Genomic DNA, 19,758 nt, shown 5'->3' with positions numbered 1-19,758 from the left:
AGTTCTATGCTTTATCCAGTGAGCAACTACCTAGGCCTTAGTTTCATACAATCAGAATAGAGGGGTTTCCCTGGGAAGGCAGTCAATCTATCCTCTAACTCTTTTTCCTAGGCAAGGTAGGGTAGGTGAGGGGGTCTCTCTTTAGAGAGGCTAAATGGCACATGAGAAGATGAAGAGACAGAGCACCTAAGTGATGGAGTAGAGAACAGGCTGGCCTGGATAAAGGCAGGGCACCGGTGCAAATGGCAGTACTCACACTGAAGATGAAGAACAGCTCGATGAACATGGCACCGAAGGGCAGGATCCCAGCCATGAGAATGCTGCAGTAAAATGGGAGATTAACACTGCTAACACCCAACCAGTGGAGTCCTAGGTTCCCTTCCTAGCTGGCACAAATATTTGGGCTCATACAAAAGTAGTGGCTCTAATTCCTTTAGCATGCTTTGGTACCACTGTGTCTCCTGAGAGATAGTCAGGGGTTAGTCATCACTCTTCACAGTTTATACACTGAGAAACTGAAGTTCAAAAAGGGTTTTAACTTGCCTCACTGTACCTTTCCACCCCATTCCATCAGCCACACACAGAAGCATATTCCCTCTTCAGCCAGTGTCCAACTTCTCCAGAAGCCCCTTGGCCTTGCCTCGCCAGATACTTACCCCACAAATCGGTTCATATACCACCGCTGTTCAGGGATCTGGCGGGGAATCTGGTTGGTGCGCACAGGGTTGTCATATGGCTGCTTGCGGAAGCCGAAGTAATAGCCCAAGTAGATGAGGGGCAAGGAGATCCCGAACCACATGCATAGCAGGGCCACCATGGTGGGGAAGGGCACCTGTGGGCACAATGCCATAAAGACCCATGAGGACCCGATGCCAATAATGGGGCCCAGGAAGGAAGGGCACAGCAAGGGCACCAGGGTAGGGAAGAACAGTCACCTCCTGCATGGTTCCTGGACAGAACCACTTGGGGCTGACTTCAGTATGGGGGAAAAACAAAGGGTACCAGAGGTGCATTTGGACTGTGAAATGAAGGAACTATAGCATTTCTGGGGAACTTGTCGGGGAGAAAGTGAGGGAAGGAATAAGGAAAAGGGCACTGAAATCTTGAAGGAGGGGTGAAGAGCTACAACAATGGGAAATTATGTATAGTATGCTAAGTGAAGGGAAAAAACACAACTGCACAAATAATGTGCCCTCAATTTTGCCAAAAACAAAAGACCACAACGTTCTACTAAGTAAAAGATGCAGGTTATAAAACTGTATATATAGGGCTCCATTTTAATAAAATCAGTTTTTAAAATTTATTTATCTGATAGAAACTGAGAGGGAGGGGGGGATAAAGAGAGAGAGAGACACCTGCAGCACTGCTTCACCATTTGTGAAGCTTTCCCCCTGCAGGCGGGGGCTGGGGGCTTGAACCTAGGTCCTTGTGCATGGTTAATATATACACTCAACCAGGTGTACCACTACCCATCCCCCTAATAAAATCATTCTAATATTTGTATGCACATAGACATAGAAGGCCCGATGCCAAGTACTTGCTTACTAGGATTTGAGGGATTAGAAGTGATTTTTCATTTTCTTCTTCCTCCTCTTTGCTAAAGTAATATGCTTTCACAAGAACCATACAAGAGGCTAGACAGTGGCACACCCAGGAGAACATATGCTATAATGCTCAAGGACACAGGTTCAAGCCATCAGCCCACACCTGCAGGGGGAAAGTTTCACTAGCAGTGAAGTAAGTCTGCAGATGTCTTTTTATCTCCCTTCCTCTCTTTTTTAGTCTTTCTTTATTATTAGATAGGGACAGAAAGAAATTGAGAGAAGAGGGGGAGACAGAGAGGGAGAGAGACAGAAAGACACCTCCAGCCCTGCTTTACCACTTGTGAAGTTTTCCCCGTGCAGGTGGGAATCGGGGGACTGAATCCGGGTCTTTGTGCACTGCAGTGTGCGCTCAATCAGATATGCCACCGCCTGGTCCCTTCTCTCCTTCTATCTCCCTTTTCCCTCTCAATTTCTCTATCCAATAAAAACAAAACAAACGAACAAAAAACCCAAAGCAAGAATCATGCAAAATGAAAGAAATAATGAATGTAAAGTTAAGAATGGCACTTAAGGGGGTCAGGCGGTAGTGCAGTGGGTTAAGCGCACATGGTGCAAAGTGCAAGGATTGGCGCAGGGATCCTGGTTCGAGCCCCCAGCCCCCCAGGGGGTCGCTTCACAGGCAGTGACGCAGGTCTGCAGGTGTCTTTCTCTCCCCGTCTTTCTCTCCTCTCTCCATTTCTCTCTGTCCTATCCAACAATGACAGCAACAAAAATAATAATAATGATGATGATAATAAACAACAAGGGCAACAAAGGGGAAAAATAGCCTCCAGGAACAGTGGATTCGTAGTGCAGGCACTGAGCCTCAGCAATAACCCTGGAGGGTAAAAAAAGAAAAAAAGAAAGAAGAAAAAAAAAAAACCAAAAAACAGAATGGCACTTACTCCAAAGTATCGTATAAATGTTTGCTATTATTTTTTTAATCTCATTAATTCCATTTAAAAATTATTTAAAAGAAAGCTGCAAAAGCCTATAAAGTTCTCTCTCTCTCTTTTTTTTTTTTTTTTTTGCCTCTAGGGTTATCACTGGGGCTCAGTGCCTGCACTACGAATCCACTGCTCCTGGAGGTCATTTTTACTCATTTCTGTTGTCCTTGTTGTTATTATTATTGTTATTGTTGTCACTGCTATTGTCAGATAGAGAAATCGAGAGAAGAGGGGAAGACAGAGGGGGGAGAGAAAGATAAGATACCTGCAGACCTGCTTCACCACTTGTGAGGCGACCAACCCTGAAGGTGGGGAGCCAGGGGCTCGAACCTGGATCCTTACGCCAGTCCTTGCACTTTGCACTATAAGCGATTAACCATTGCACTAAGCCTCGTCCCTAGATTAATCTACACTAAGTTCTCTGTACTTTCCAAAATTTCACAATGAGTGTCTATGAGCAGTTGGTACTTGGGAGGATGGTGCTGAAAGAGAGCAGCATGCAGGTATGAAAAGAGGAAGTGGGGGAGGGGAGGAGAGGGAAGAGCCCAATTCTGTCTTTCCTGATAGCCAGACAGAAAACAGTCTTCACCCAGTCAAGATTTAAGCCTTGCTGCCCACTCCAACCCTCCACCCCCAGGACCTTAACAGGCACCTGCAGCTGGAGGGGTGGCAGTTCTACCCTTTAAGGCTAAAAATGGCAAAATGCCTGCCCCCCTCTCCTACTACCTGATCCCATCTTTCCATAGATGGACTGGGGTTGGCAGGACTCAGGCTCTGATGACAGGTCAACCAACCCAAACTGTCCATTTCTATCTACAGTAGTGGGTGCTGAGGGGCAGGGACTCTAGAAGAGTCTTGTTTAGTGATACTGACCTAACACTTCATACCAGCTGCATTCTCATACTCAAATCAAAGGGGAATTCCCCAGCTGGCCCCCGGACCAGCTGGAAACCTCCCTATAGAGAAGTAAGCTTTGACCAGCTGTCTGAGAGCCCACAGGAAGGCCAAAGCCAGGACAGATGGATGGGCAGGGCTGGGGAACCCCCAGCTAGCCCTTAGTCCTCAAGGCTGGGAACAGAACTTTGGGGACTCAGAAAAGGGAAGGGGACAGCAGGAAGTGACCTGTGGGAGTGGGGCTGAGCAATGCTGACCCTTCCTTGCTGGGGAGGGGCTATAGGGTGGAGGCAAGGCACTTACCGCTCCTGATGAGTGCTTTCCCCAGATGAAGCAATTCAAAATGAAGCAGATGCCAAAAACCACACCAGGATACAGAGTTGCCGTCTAGAAGCAAGAAAGATCAAGTTGGGAAGCTGTCATCTGGGGGGAGCTCCCAACTGTCCCAGTTTCAGAGCGGTGGGCTGCTTTCAAACTACAGGTTTTCTCAATCCCACCTTGTTGTTCAGGACTCTGATGAAGGATCACTTCTCCTAGGAAGCATCCCTTGACCCCCCGAAAATGTAGGTCTCTTGTTCTCTGTCATCTCTGATAACTGAATTATCTTTTTCTTGCCCTCAGCCCTGTCTGTATTTATACTGATACCCGATGTAAATCACTAGTACTGTATAGTGTAATTTCTTGAGGAGAAATGTGTCTGCCTTGTCTAATGATGTACTGCAGCACTTAGAACACAATAGCTGGCAGTATTTGTTGACTAACAATTGGATGAACAAAAAAAAATTTTTAATACAATATGTATATCTAGGCTCCTATCCAAATTTCTTAAGAGTGGTGGTGAAGCTTTGGTTCTACACATATAAGCATACCAAATCCTCATGACAAGCCTAGATGGAAAGAAGTGTCATGACCCTTTTTTGTTTTTTAAACACTTATCAGATTTATTATTATTATTATTATTATTATTATTGGTACTTTATGGTCTTTAATTTTTTAACTAGTGATTTTAAAATATTGTAAGATAACAGGTCTAGTTCCACACCACTCCCAACACTATTATCATCATTTTAAAGAGGTTCTGTGATGTTAAACACAAGACTTAGTGAGTCCAGAGTCTGAGCTGCTGACCCCCTACAATATATTCTACCTGGCAAGAATCTCTTGGTTGAAGATCAGGAACATGGAACGAAAGTCCCAGACCTACAGTGGGACTTCCTTCACCACTGGCTGATCAGGCATATAGAAATATCACTGACCACAGTGCTCTGCAATTTGGCATAGTCCTCTGCTGCCATTCTCACCCTGGTTTAGAGGCACACTCAGTAATTGTTTTTCATATCCCTTATGTCCCTGGGCCCTTATGAATGCATTTATCAACACCTCCAGCTCTGGGCTTCCTGAACGCTACAGCTATATCAAGGGGTTCCATGCAATTCTTGCACTACTCTGTTGGCAGGGTATTCTCCAAGCAGTCATTTGCAGCAGTTTGTGGCCTTAAGGAAATATACTATATGGTTCCAATGAGCTACATCAACAGACAATATTCTCTCTTTACTTCATGTCAAATGATTTTTTTTTTTTTTTTTTGCTTCCAGGGTCACTGCTGGGGCTCCGTTCCTGTACTATGAATCCACTGCAGACCTGCTTCACCGCTTGTGAAGCGACCCCTCTGCATGTGGGGGAGCCAGGGACTCGAACTGGGATCCTTGTGCGGGTCCTTACACTTTGTACTATGAGAGCCACCACCGCATGGCCCCCTTAAATGATTCTTTTCTTTTTTGCCTCCAGCGTTATCACTGGGCTCCATGATAGCACTACAAATCCACTGCTCCTGGAGGCTATTTTTTCCCATTTTGTTGCCCTCGTTATGGTTATCGTTATTGTTATTGCTGTTATTGTTGTTGGATAGGACAGAGAGAAATTGAGAGGAGGGGAAGACAGAGAGGGGAAGAGAAAGACACCTGCAGACCTGCTTCACCACTTCTGAAATGACCCCTCTGCAGGTGGGGAGCTGGGGGCTCTTGTGCTTTGCGCCATGTGTGCTTAACCCGCTGCACTACCACCCAGCTCCCTAAATGGTTCTTTAAAACCCAAAACATCAACAATAAAAAAGAAACAAGGCAGTTGGGCTGTAGCACAATAACCAGCAGAAGGATTCCAGTTCGAGCCCCCAGCTCCTCACCTGCAGGGGAGCCACTTCACAGGTGGTGAAGAAGGTCTGCAGGTGTCTATCTCTCCCCCTCTTGGCCTTACCCCCCTCTATCCATTTCTCTCTGTCCTATCCAACAATCACATCAGTCACAACAACAATAACTACAACAATAAAACAAGGGCAACAAAAGGGGAAATAAATAAATATTTTAAAAAAGAAAGAAAAGAAACAATAAGAGTCTAGTGACCCAGGAGGTGATGTAGCAGATAGAACAATGGACTCTTAAGTGTGAAGTTCCAAGTTCAATCCTCAGTGTCACATAAGCCAGAGTGATGCTTTGATTCTTTCTCTCATTAGCTAATAAATAAATATATAGATTAAAAAAAAGCCTAGGATCCAACCTTGGGTGTGTGCTTTTCTTGTTTCAATTTATTGCTGCTTTGCCTTTGGCCCCTAGCCTCATCTTCTTTTGCCCCCCCAGGCATGCCCATGTTCCTGCTGAGGAGCCCAAGAAGTTTCACAACTCCCTACCAACACCAGGAAGAAGTTTAAGACACTTACACAGAATGCTCCTTTCTTCCATCGATGGCCTTTGAGAGTGCGGTATAGACGGCCAGCAGAAAATCCACCAAATACCCTGTGGAGAAATGACAGGGAGTCACACCAAGGGGACCTGTTAGCTGGAGCACAGGTAGCTTGTGCCAGCCCCTGGGAGCCCACTAGACACACCTACCCCATGAACATGAAGAGGAAGCAGGCTGTGGTCATGAGAGCCCCCCGGCTGGAGGGTGACAGCATTCCAAGCATGGCCACAACTGTGGAAGGAGGAAGGGGAGGAGGAATAAGCATGGCTTACTGTCAGGTCCTAGCCTGCCCAACCCCCACCAGGTCTGATTGACAGTCCTGGGCAGATGGCGGGAGACTGGATGTCCTTTTTGCTCTTAACAGGATACTCATTCTCCCTACAAGAGAAGAGTAGATCTCTCAGCTGGGGCTGGGGTGGGGGTGGTAAAGCAGCTGCCAGTTACATGTTGGCTATATCCTGAATTTAACTTCCAGTACATAAAGTACTTGCAGTTATTCAGGCCCTGGACTGAGAGCACTATGAATGACAGGCTCACTGAAGCTGCCTTGTCAACTCTGCAAAGTAGAGGTTAATTTCTCCCCTTCTCAGAGGTTCACAGAGGTGATTTCTCCCAGGTCATAAAAATCCCAGGCATGAGAATTAGATACAAATTTAGGCAGATTAGTTGTCAAGAGATTTATTACTTATAAGAGTTTCACGTAAGATGTGGAGGAAGGTGGAAGACCCAGTTTATGCCATGTTGGCTATCAACCAGGAACCTTAGGCATACACGTCCAATGTTATACCAGTTGAACTATTTCCCTGACTGCAAAAAAAAATTAGATCTTGAAAGTTCTCATCTGGGGAGCAAGATAATTCGGGTGGATAGTGTGCCTGCTCTGAGGCTGGCCCCCATAGCACTCCTCTCTTTCTGTCTATAAAAAGTTGACTCACAGTAGTAAAGCTAACTTTACTCAATGATGACCAGGAAAAAAAAAGTCTCATCATAAAAAATGACTGAAATTAAGTGAGGTGATGAACAGACTAAAACTATTATAGCAATTATTTTGATATATATATTTGAATTCAGAACTGCCTCAAACTACTATGTACTACTTTTTGTTTGTTTTGCTTTTGAGGAAAAAAGGCCTGATTCCTATTGTAACCTTGGCACTAACTATAGCAAGTCACTTAATGCTAATGCCTAGCTGCAAAAGGAGTCCAACCTCACATTGCTGTTGTGTGACTTCCCTGAAGGACTGCCAGAAAACTTCAAGTAAAGGGGGTCAGGTGGTGAAGCACCGGGTTAAACGTACATAGTACAAAGCACAAGGATCCTGGTTTGAGAGCCCCTGGCTCCCCACCTGCAGGGGTATGTGCGGAGGGGTGTTGCTTCACAATTAGCGAAGCAGGTCTGCTGATGTCTTTTTCTCTCTCCTCTATTTCCCCATCTCTCTCAATCCTATCCAATTAAAAAAAAAAAAAAAAGGAAAAATGCCTCCAGAAGCAGCATTCATAGTCCTGGCATTGAGCCCCGGTGGTGATAACCCTGGTGGTTAAAAAAAAAAAAAAAGAAAGGAAAGAAAAAGAAAACTTCAAGGAGAATCACTATTACCACACATGGGGCTGTAAGGAGCCAGTTGTTCTGTTGTGAAGGATGACTCGGTGTGGTCCAGGGATGCTGAATACCCACCCTTTATTATTCCAGGCCCTTCCCATGAACACAGATTCAGGTCTATGTGCCTCAGGTAACAAGGTCCCCAAACCCTGTCCCAAGGGCCCACTCACAGATGACTATCAGGATCATACAGAAGAGCTGAATGCCTGAGCCCAGCAGTGAGCTGAGGATCATGGGGTACTGGGGGGGCCTGAAGACATCACCATGCACCAGCTTCCACCCAGACTCTTCCATGGTATCTTCCTGCAGCAGAGGGCAGACAGTTAGATTACTTCTGGGGCTCTGGAGGTTGCATCTCCTGCTGCAGGATTCACCCCCAAAGACGCATCTTCCTACCTAGAGCTGATAGTCCCCGAGGGTGCCTACCAATTCTGCTCTGACACAGGATTGCAAGTGACATAAGAATGTACTTCCGGGGCCAGGTGGTGGTGCACCTGGTTAAGTGCACACATTACAGTATGTATGGACCTGGGTTCAAGCCCTGCAGTTCCCACTTGTAGGGGGAAAGCTTCACAAGTAGTGAAGCAGGGCTGCAGGTGTCTCACTGTCTCCCTCTATCTCCCCCTTCCCTCTCAATTTCTGGCTGTCTCTATCCAATAAAGATAATAATAATAAAAATAAAAAAGGAAGAGAGTACTTCCTAGAGAACTGTCACAAGGGGAAAAAATATTAAAAGTGAGGCTTACAGGTGCATAAATGTAAAATCTCACAAACCTAATGTAGACATCAACACACTAAATGTTGTGATGGTTTCTGGATGACAAACTTTAGAAACATTTTTTTTTTCTTTACTGATTATAAAAGCAGGGGCTCAGAAGTGGCTCACTGGGTAAAGTTTTGCCTTAACTAAGAGGGAGGTTTTGGTTCTATCCTTGGCTCCATAAGGAAGGGGGACAACACAGGGAAGAGAAGGCCAAGGATGGTAAAGTGGTGATTTGGTATCTTACCCTCTCTCAAAAATAAATAAAATTAAGTCAAAGAGGCAGCTCAACTCAGCAGAATCACACATGTATGCAAAAAAGGTGTTTATGTTCATTTGCTTGTGTTATAAAACAGAAAAATATGTATATTGATATATATCGCATATTTCAATAAACAAAAAGCAATAAATGTTTATTGCATAAAACTTAAAAAAAAAGTCAAGGGGTTGGGTGGTGGAGCACCTGATTGTGTGGACAACATTACAGTGTGCAAAGATCCCATTTTAAGCCCCGGGTCCCCACCTTCAGGGGAGAAATATCACGAATGGTGAACCAGTGCTGCAGGTCTCTCTCTCACCTCTCTCCCTTCCCACTCAATTTTTCTGTCTCTATCCAAAATAAAAGGAGCTGTTATGATGTGGTATTTTTCCTTCTCTTTTCCTGTCTTTCACACTCTATCTGGAAAAAAGAAAAATAATGATTTACATTCCTATCACTTAATAATACCACTGGTTTACTACCTTTATTCCTTTACCCCCTCAGCCCCCCCCAAAAAAAGTACAATTAGCACTGGGGATCATATGGGGAATCCCAGGCATGCAAGTCCTGTATCAATTGGGTTATCTCACCAGCAAAACAATTTCTATATTTTTTATTAATGAAAGAAAAAAACCAGAGCAATACTCTAGCATATGTAGTGCAAGGGGTAGACCTCAGGACATCACATTTTTAAGTACAAAGATCTATCACTGCACTACCTCTTGGGCTGCAAAAGAGTTTTTAAAATATTTTAATATTTTATTTATTTATTGGATAGAGACAGAGAGAAATTGAGAGAAAAGGGGGAAACGGAGATACCTGTAGCACTGTCAAACAGGTATACCACCACCTGATTCCTATTTATTATTATTATTATTAATTTTTTTTTTGCCTCCCAGGTTATCGCTGGGGCTTGGTGCCTGCACTACGAATCCACTGCTCCTGAAGGCCATTTTTCCCATTTCATGTTGCCCTTGTTGCTGCTGTTGCTATTGCTGTCGTTGTTGGATAGGACAGAGATAAATTGAGAGAGGAGGAGAGGACAGAGGGGGGGAGAGAAAGACAGACACCTGCAGACCTGCTTCACCACTTGTGAAGTAAGTCCCCCGCAGGCAGGAGCCATGGGTTCGAACCGGGATCCTTACACCAGTCTTTGCACTTTGCACCATGTATGCTTAACCTGCTGTGCTACCACCAGGGCCCCTCAAGTTTTATTTCTATGTCCACCCTGCTCCCCCCTACAACCTTTTTTTAGTGTGGTGCCAAGGAATGAACCAGAGCATCATGCATGGTGCAATATGCCAAGCCACCTCCTGGCCTAATTTTAATTTAATTTTTTTTTAGAGAGAGAAAGTGGGGCTGGGAAGTGGTACGCTTGAGTGAACAAATATATTAATATGAGTGAGGACCTGGGTTGAAGCCCCTTGACCCCACCTGTGGGGGCTCTCTGTTCCATAAACAAAATAACAATAATGGGGTGGGGGGAGCATGAAAGAAGCAGGGAGGAAAAACATCATCCATGGAGTTCACCAGATATGTCCTCCTGGTGCTGTCATGTGGTTGCTGGTGTGGTAAGACATAGGCTTTACCTGCTGAGCTACCTCCTAGGCCCCTTCTTTCATTGCTTTTATGTTTAGAAATCAGTAAAGTTATCTCAACTGTTTTGATCATTTAGAAGTTTTCCCCTCCTTTCCAATATTTTACAGGCTTACTCCATGAATAGCCACACACACGTGTACACACACACACGTGTACACACACACACACACGTGTACACACACACACACACACACACACACACCTTCTCATCTGGTAGGCCCATAGTCCGACTCCCTCTTTAAGTCCCTCTCTCCCCCCCAACCAAGACCTCGTACAATGTCATCCTCCTTGTTATAGTTGGCGATGTCCTTCCGGAGTGTCCGGATGATAATCATGCTCAGGATACCTGAAACAGACAGGACAGACAGGAGAAGTCAACACTGCCAACCAAGTCTTTCGTGCTGCATGTCCTCCTAGGCTTGGTGTTTTGACAGCCAGCATGCATTCTTCAAAGAATCACGTTAGGTCCTCTCTTGGCCATAGCTGTTCCACCTCACCTACTGGAAGAGATGCCAGAGGGTTACTTCCAGGTGAACAGGGATGGAAAGTTGCTGGGATGGGGGCATAAGGGCATTGCTGTCTGTTCCAAGGAGGACAGCACTCCACTGCTTAGTCCTACTTTCTTTTCCAGTCTTACTTCCTGCTTATTTGCTGCACTAGTTCACAGCTTCATCTCTTTCATTTCTATGCCTTTACCCGGGCTACTTCCTATATCTAGAATGTTCTATTCTGTCTTAACTCCCTATTCATGCTATAAGACTCACTCAAAGTAACTGCCTTTCACTATGAACAATTTTGGGAGGGGGGATCCTATTTGTATTCCAAAGCCCCCCTTCATCTCTATCCCATTATTATAATATAGACTCTGTGAAGGGAGAGGCTGGGCTGGATGTGCTCAACAGCAAGTCCCCAGCGTGTAGTCCTGTGCCTGCACAGAATAAGCAAAAGCCTTGTTGAATCAATCAATGAATGTGTGCCTGAAGAGATGGACCTGGCTTCCCCTAGGAGTTCTCAAGAGCTGAGAAGACTTTGCTCACTTTTGTGTACCTGATCAGATCAGCACAGAGGCCTGATGTGTTTCTGGTCCACATTTATTTGACTCTAAGTATACCCTAATGGCTTTCATAAAATATGTGATACCCCAGTCCCCTCATTCCCCTACCCCATCCTCTCTGCCTTCCAACTCAAAAGATCTCTTACCTGACAGGAAGAAGACCACTACAACAGAGTTAATGATAGAAAACCAATGGATCTGCACATCACTCATGGTCAGGTAAGTGTCCCAGCGAGATGCCCATTTGATGTCACTTTCCTGATGGGGGTGGGGGTAGGGGTAGGGGAAAACACTTAAGAGTCAGGCGTCTGCTAGACAACTTCTACCCAGACCAGAAACCCACTACCCTGCCGTGGGCTCCAGTCCCTTCTCACCTCCCAGTGTACAGAGTAGGTGAAGTACAGCTGGTTCTCCTTGGTGGGGTCAATTTCCTGGGGTGAGGAGTTGGTGCCCTCAGGCAAGGTGCAAGAACTCTTCTCTTCTGTTTTGAGGTCTGTGAGAGACAAAGACTCAGTCTTTGTGGGGGCTAGTGCCACCACCCAAGGGCTATTCTTAGGGGCGTGCCTTCAGAATCTGCCTGAGGAGGTGGCAAACTACTAAGAACCAGTGTCTGAGTATAGTTTGGGAGAACAGCTGGGCAACAATAGTTTTAAAACTATTCCCAGAGCACTAGCCTTCCAAAAGGTCTCAGTGGCTCTAGAGAAATGTGTGGTGTGGGGCAGAGGCTTTGTCCCTCACTTAGCCAGTGATTCTCCTTTAGTTAATTCAAATATTCATTTACTCATTTAGTGAATTCCATTTAACATGCAAAACAACATTGACACAGTCTATCACATTTATTTATTCCCTTAGAACCCAAAGTCCTAGCAATTAATCACTCAAATGCTTCACTCATTTGTTCACCTTGCTGTCCATTCATCCAATACTTAATAAGCACTCACATGTGCCAAGTACAGTGCTGGGGATCAGACAGTGAGAAAAGGAGACACAAATCTCTTAACCTCAAAGATATAGAGGGGGGGCAGATGTTAAACCAATCACCTAACAAACAAACTATGCTCATGATACTCCCAGAAAGAAAGACTGGAGTGGGCTCCCAAATTCTCATGAAGTGACCCTGGGTCAATTTTAGTCTATGCTACCAATCAGAGAAAGAGGAGAGAAATGGAGACCCAACCCCCAATCGCTGTCTGTATCTCTGCCCTTGCCTGTCAAACCAATGTGAGCCGGTTGTTCTTATGAAGCCACAGGTTGCTATTTGGTCTCAACCATGTCACCAATCTCATTGTTAATGGATGCTCATCTATAATCACCACAAAGCTTCAGAAACTGCCATATAGTGCAAAGCTTGGGACTCAGCATATGTCGGTTATCCTCTCACTCCCACCTTCTCTAAATGGAATGAGGGAGCCTACCTGGCCATGTCCATATGCCACACTGGCATCTATCAACAATATTAGGAATCAAGTGAGAAGACACTGCTGTGGAAGCCCAGGCCCATCCAGCCCGGCCCCTCTGGCCTTAACCTCCCCACTCACCCTCCAGCCTGATGCTCTGGGGAATCACCTCGAAGCGGACGACTCGGTATGTGTGTTCCTGGTCCTCTTCTAGGTCCTCCCGGTGGTAGTAAAGGATGAATGAGAGGTGATTATGCAAGTAGATCTAAAATAGGAGAAAGAACAAAATAGCTAGTAGATAAGGAACAACCAGATCCCTCAGGAATATCACCCCAGGCATTAAGACTCTCCACTGGTCTACCAAGCCCACTTGTCCTAGCCTCCTCCAAACAGTCCCTTACATAGAAGCTCTGCAGGACTCTCAGGGGCTTACTAGATAAAAGCCCAGATGCCATGTGCTAGGGAGAAAGCTCAGTATTAGAGAATTAAGACTTGTATGCCTGAGACCCCAGGTTCTAGGAAGTGCCATATGCAGAGTTGAGTGGTATTCTGCTGCCTCTCTCATAAAAATGATGACTGTGGTCAGGGTGGTGGCATAGTGGGTAGAGCACAGAACTTGCATGCATAAAGCCTTGGGCTAGATCTCTGACACCACAGGTACCAGAGCACTGCTTTGTTCTCTCTCCTTTTACTCACAATAAAGACATGTCTTTTAAAAAATTTTTTTAATTATCTGTATTTATTTATTGGATAGACAGTCAGAAATCAAGAAGGAATAGGGAGTTAAGAGAGGGTGAAAGACAGACACCTGCAACACTGCTTCACCACTCGTGAAGCTTTCCCCCTGCAGATGGGGACTGGGGACTTGAACCTAAGTCCTTGCACATTGTAACATGTGCACTCAACCAGGTGCGCTACTACCTGGCCCCAAGTGATGTCTTAAAATATTAAAAAAAAAAAAAAAAAAAAAAGAGGAGGAGCTAGTTCAGTCTACTACAGCACAGAACTTGCATGCCTAAGGTTCCAGAAACCACAACTTCAATTCCTGGAACCATTTTATACCAGAAAAAAGTAGAGCTCTGACACCTCTCTCATAACAAATAACCCCACAAAATCTTCAGGGAAAACAAAAGTGTGTGGGGGTGGGGGGGGAGGGCAGGTAGTGGTGTACCTAGTTGAACATACACACCATCATGAACAAAGACCTGGGTTAAAACACCTGCAGGGGTGAAGTTTCATGAGCGGTGAATCTCCCCATCTCGCCCTCCCATCTCATTTTCTCTGTCTCATCAAAAAGAGAGAGAGAAAAAAAAAGGGGGGGTGCTGCCAAGAATAGTGAATTTATTGTGCAGGCATTGAGCCCTAGCAATAACCTTAGTGGGGAAAAAAAAAAAAAGGAAAGGAAGGAAGAAAGGAAGAACCTAGATCCATTAGCCTGGTACTTAAAGGCCTTCTAGGTTCTAGCCCTAATATTCACGGCTATCATAACCTTTTTGGATACATTAGTTTACCCGGTCTCTCTCAGTACACATTGCCCATAAACAGTTCCTACATTTTAGGGATTGTTCATGACATTCATTCCAACCAGAATGATGACTGTGCTCAGCTCAAGCTTACCTATGTTTAAAGACCCACCTCCCTCCAGGATAATCTGAATGTACAATGGGCTCCTTCTGAATTTACTGCTATCTCCTCTGAGACTGACCACCATAGTACTGGCATGGTCAGCAAAAGGCGATTGGGACTTAAAATCAGGGTTAGGGGTGGAGCAGGATGACGATGGGGGGGGGGGAGGCAAAAAGATTGAGGATCAGGCAGGGTAGATAGCATAATGGTTATGCAAACAGACTCTCATGCTTGAGGCTCCAAAGTCTCAGGTTCAATCCCCCACACCAACATAAGCCAGAGCTGATCAGTACTCTGGTTAAAAAAAAAAAGTATTAAGGAAAAAAGATTGAGTATCTTATTATTTAGGTCACTTACCAATCAGAAAATCAGCCTTTTGAAGGAAGAGACTGAGTCTCATAAATGTTTACTTTTTTTACTTTGTAAATAATATGCTCATTTCAGAAAATTATAAAGAGTACCACGTTATGTCATTACCACTGTTATTACCATTATCAGAGGTTGTGGTATTAAGTGCTTACACAGATTATCTGATTTACTCTGTAGAACCCCAAAGAACAGGTATGCTGTGACACACTTTTTATTGGTGAAAAAAAAAAGGAAAAAAGGCTAAGTAAAATAGGTAAGCTCAAGGTCATTTAAGAACTGCTAAGTGGTGAAGCCAGTATTCAAAGTACAGGAATACTGCTAGCTGCTGACCACTACTTAGCTCCCTTTCCTACATACTGATGCACTTCATCCCTATCTCCCTTCTTTCCTTCTTTTTGCTTTAATGTCATAAATAAGGGTTCTGACTTTTTAGGAACTGTGCCTCACAATTCTTCTGTAGCATCTGCCAGACCAGACTTATAGAATAGGCCCAGGAATACTGGGAAAATGTGCCTCTCCTGATTCCCATCTTTCCTACGTTATAGGCCTAGAGCAAAACGTTCCCCTCTTTTAAAGGTCTCCTCTTTTTAAGGTTCTAAGTGCTTGTGACTTTGAGGCATGGCTCCCCCAGCCCCTTGAACACACCAAAGCATGCTACCTTGTTGACATCTGTGAAGCCAAGTCGGTAGCCATGTTCAAACTGCACATCCTTTTCCTTCTTCTTGTCATCTCCATCATGGTTGGAGTAGAGCTCCAGTCGGGTGGCCACTGGCAGGTTGTCGGCAATGCTGGAAACCCAAGGCCCAGCTCAGTCCCTCTGGACTGCCTTTCCCATCACTGCCCTCCCCTGTGTGAACTCAAAGTCAGTGGGGAGCACAGGACAACTTACAGGTGGACATAGTAGTCCTCTGTGATCCGTTCTGCCACAAGTCGGCTCTGTTCCACGGACAGGGTCACTGGCTTATTGGTCTTAGTGCAGAGAACTTCGCACTTCTTTTCACTGTTCATGAGAACCTGGAAAGGGGTGTTCACAATCCGGTCCCCTCTCAGCACCTCTCCTGCCGTAAGAGAGATACATAGAGCTCAGAGCTTCAGCCCTGCGATTGCAGAGACTTTTATTTTTATTTATTTTTATTTTTTTTTATTAAAGAAAGGATTAATTAACAAAACCATAGGGTAGGAGGGGTACAACTCCACACAATTCCCACCGCCCAATCTCCATATCCCACCCCCTCCCCCGATAGCTTTCCCATTCTCTATCCCTCTGGGAGCATGGACCCAGGGTCATTGAGGGTTGCAGAAGGTAGGGCTAGAGAATGGGAAGGCTATCATGGGAGAGGGTGGGTTATGGGGATTGGGTGGTGGGAATTGTGTGGAGTTGTACCCCTCCTATCTTATGCCTTTGTTCACTAATCCTTTCTTAAATAAAAAATTAAAAAAAAAAAAAAAAACAATACAAAAAAAAAAAAAAAAAAAAAAAGAAGGTCTGGCTTCTGTAATTGCTTCCTCGCTGAACATGGGCGTTGACTGGTCGGTCCATACTCCCAGTTGCAGAGACTTTTAAATAAACAGAATGAGTCTTTGATATGTTGACTCTCTTAAAAGCTTAGACAAGTTGGGAGTTGGGCGGTAGTGCAGCAGGTTAAGCACACATGGTGCAAAGTGCAAGGACTGGCATTAAGGATCCCGGTTCAAGCCCCCGGCTCCCCACCTGCAGGGGAGTCACTTCAAAGGCGGTAAAGCAGGTCTGTAGGTGTCTATCTTTCTCTCCCCCTCTGTCTTCTCCTCCTCTCTCCATTTCTCTCTGTCCTATCTAACAATGACAACATCAATAACAACAATAATTACAACAACAATAAAAAACAATAAGGGCAACAAAAGGGAAAATGAATAAATTCTAATAATGTCAAAGGACATAAATTATGGTAGTGTTGGGTATTATACAGCAAATCCTAACAAAGGGACTTTTCAAAGTTAACCCAATTACCAAATAATGTGATGATAACAATAACTATCTATTATCTTCTTGAACCCTACAACAGCAGGAACCCCACATTTCCACTAGAGAACCTGTATTTCCCCCAGGACTGGAACCTTAGGGTGGGGCACACTTTCCTGCATGCTTCTCTCAATTCATACCAAATGATATTGCATCCGCCGATCCCAACCTAATCAATGCAACAAGTACCACCTCAGCATGCTTCACTTCAGACTGTGTCCGGAGACTTCAGGCGTGGAATGACAACCCTTCAGCTTCATTACTCAGGTGAGACCTTTCCTTTCATAGTATTCTCTAATTTCATTCCAGGAAGTTCACTTCCTAACAAAGTCCCAAAACCTAGATATAGACCAGGTCCCATGAGATAGAGCATATGTTTACACATATCCATAAACTAGGGCAAAATACATACCTGAAAGCAAAAGTACACAATAGTCTGCAGTGAGTACCCTCCAACATTTCACCTGCACTACTCCAGCCGTTAGGTCCATGATGGTTCAATAATTTGTTTGGCTTTATATGTTAACTCTCTTTTCAGCCACCAGGTTCCAGATGCCAGCATGATGCCAACCAGACTTCCCTGGACAGATGACCCCACCAATGTGTCCTGGAGTTCCGATTCCCCAGAGACCCACCCTACTAGGGAAAGAGAGGCAGGCTGGAAGTATGGATCGACCAGTCAATGCCCATGTTCAGCGGGGAAGCAATTACAGAAGCCAGACCTTCCACCTTCTGCAACCCACAATGACCTTGGGTCTATACTCCTAGAAGGATAAAGAATGGGAAAGCTATCAGGGGATGGGGAGGGGATGCGGTGATGGGAATTGTGTAGAGTTATACCCCTCTTGTCCTATGGTTTTGTTAATGTCTCTTTTTTTAAATAAATTAAAAAAAAATTTTAAGTATGAAGTACAGAATAGGCAGGTACAAATACTATTTCTAACATCAGCACCATCTCTGCATTTTCATATATGTCAATGATATGATTTAACACTGCATTAGCCTCCCTTGCCTGACTATGAGATCTTTATAGGCAGACAATATCCTCCCGCCGGCTTTTAAGTAACTTACTTATTTATTTATTTAGTGGATAGAGACAGAAAGGTACCAAGAGGGAAGGGGGGGAGACAGAGAGGCAGCTACAGCACTGCTTCGTCATTCATGAAGCTCTCCCACAAGTGGGGGCCAAGTCAGCTTTGTCTTTAGATTCTGGTTCAGGCAAGAAGGATTGTGGGATAAAATCCGGTGGCTGAGATATTTAGCCAAAACATCTTTTTTGTGTGTAATGCATCAGAGTAATCTGCTACCAGACATGTTAGATGGCACTGAGAAGTTACAGATCATTGATTAGACCCAACGACACTTTCCTTCTAAACTGTTATAATAATTCTACAGAGATGATATGAAACTGGGGCAAGCTAAAGGAGACTGACCAAGGTTAACAGGCAAGATTAATGCCTATAGCAGGATTTGGTCTAACACTTGCCTACCAGTGTGAACACATGTGACGTGGTGATTTCGACTTATCATTTGTTTACTCCTAAACTGGGTGCTGGGTATCTGCTAGGTCTGTAAGTTAAATGCTGGACAGACCTACTAGTGGATTGCATAGCCTAGTGAGAAGACTGACTAAGTAATCAGGATATTAAGGATATACTGGGGGTGGGGTGGGGTGGGGTGGTGGTGGTACATTCAGTTAAGCGCACATAATACCAGAAGCAAGGACCCAGGTTTAAACCATTGCTCCCCACCTGCAGAGAGTCTACTTTGTGAATGGTAAAGCAGGTCTGCAGGTGTCTTTCTTTCTCTCCCTCTATCTCCCCATCCTCTCTCAATTTCTCTCTGTCCTATCTAATAATTAAAAAAAAAAAAAATTAGAACAAAAAAAAAAAGGCAAAATGGCTACAGGGAGTGAGATTCATATTACCAGCACTGAGCACCAGTAATAATCCTGGTGGCAATAAAAAGAAAAAAAGGTATATTGTGTAACAAGAGGGACGTGCTAGGTATGGGGGAATAGATCTAGGAGTTTCTTGAAGTGAGCTCTAATGGAAGAATGGTATTAAGTAGGTAAAGAGAAAGGGGAAGAGTATTCTAGACAGAAGAAACAGTATATGCAAGGCCTCTGGGGGTAGGAAATGTGGTGAAGATCAAAGTTTATCCCCATGTCCAACAGAGAAGCAATTACAGAGGCCAGATTTCCCACCTTCAACACCACTTAATGATCCTGGTCCATATTCCCAGAGGGATAAAGAATAGGAAAGTTTCCGATGGAGGGGATGGGATGCAGAACTCTGGTGGTGGGAACTGTGTGGAATTGTACCCCTCTTAATCTACAGATTTGTTGATCCTAACTAAATCAATTAAAAACAAACAAGCAAACAAACAAGGTTTGTCCCCACTCCTCACCTGCAGGGGTGAAGCTTCAGGAGCAGTGAAGCAGGTCTGCAGGTATCTTTTTCTCCTTCACTCTATCTCCCTCTCCTTTCTTAATTTCTTTATAGCCTATCAAATAAAAATGGGGGAGGAGAAATGGCCACTGGGAGCAACAGATTTGTAGTGTAGGCACTGAGCCCCAGTGACAACCTTGGTGGCAATTACATAAAGATCAATGCTTGCCCATCTGCAAGGCAAAGAACAAGGGGGACAGTGACTTGAGAGGTGGGCTGGAGGGGCATGTGGACTACACCGGAAGTTTGATCTTTATCCAGAGAGCAACAAAATACCAATGAAGAGTTTCTAACATGGGCAAAGAAAGACAGCTGAGTTACAGATGATTACTCTGGCTGTTTATTTATTTTCCCTTTTGTGGCCCTTGTTGTTTCTTACTGTTGTTGTAGTTATTATTGTTATTGTTGTTACTGATGTTACTGCTGTTGGATAGGACAGAAAGAAATGGAAAGAGGAGAGGAAGACAGAGAGGGGGAGAGAAAGAT

General features: G+C 44.6%; 1 protein-coding gene across 2 annotated transcripts in view; it reads right to left on the bottom strand.

Annotated features, from left to right (window-relative positions):
• The window catches only part of TM9SF4 (transmembrane 9 superfamily member 4), a 52,500-nt gene that overhangs the window by 6,739 nt on the left and 26,003 nt on the right, over positions 1–19,758 (bottom strand). For both annotated transcript variants that reach the window (XM_060188466.1, XM_007523068.3), the window contains exons 4-15: positions 15,713–15,881; positions 15,482–15,611; positions 12,970–13,093; positions 11,806–11,924; positions 11,578–11,689; positions 10,653–10,723; positions 7,930–8,062; positions 6,310–6,391; positions 6,138–6,213; positions 3,728–3,811; positions 657–832; positions 257–320 (exon numbers count right to left, since the gene is read on the bottom strand). In XM_060188466.1, coding sequence (XP_060044449.1) covers positions 257–320; positions 657–832; positions 3,728–3,811; positions 6,138–6,213; positions 6,310–6,391; positions 7,930–8,062; positions 10,653–10,723; positions 11,578–11,689; positions 11,806–11,924; positions 12,970–13,093; positions 15,482–15,611; positions 15,713–15,881 — 1,340 coding nt within the window. The remainder of the gene's footprint in view (positions 1–256; positions 321–656; positions 833–3,727; positions 3,812–6,137; positions 6,214–6,309; positions 6,392–7,929; positions 8,063–10,652; positions 10,724–11,577; positions 11,690–11,805; positions 11,925–12,969; positions 13,094–15,481; positions 15,612–15,712; positions 15,882–19,758) is intronic.

This window comes from Erinaceus europaeus, chromosome 1, assembly GCF_950295315.1.
Source record: "Erinaceus europaeus chromosome 1, mEriEur2.1, whole genome shotgun sequence".
Classification (NCBI taxonomy): Eukaryota; Metazoa; Chordata; class Mammalia; order Eulipotyphla; family Erinaceidae; genus Erinaceus; species Erinaceus europaeus.
This window is presented reverse-complemented; position numbering and strand designations above follow the sequence as displayed.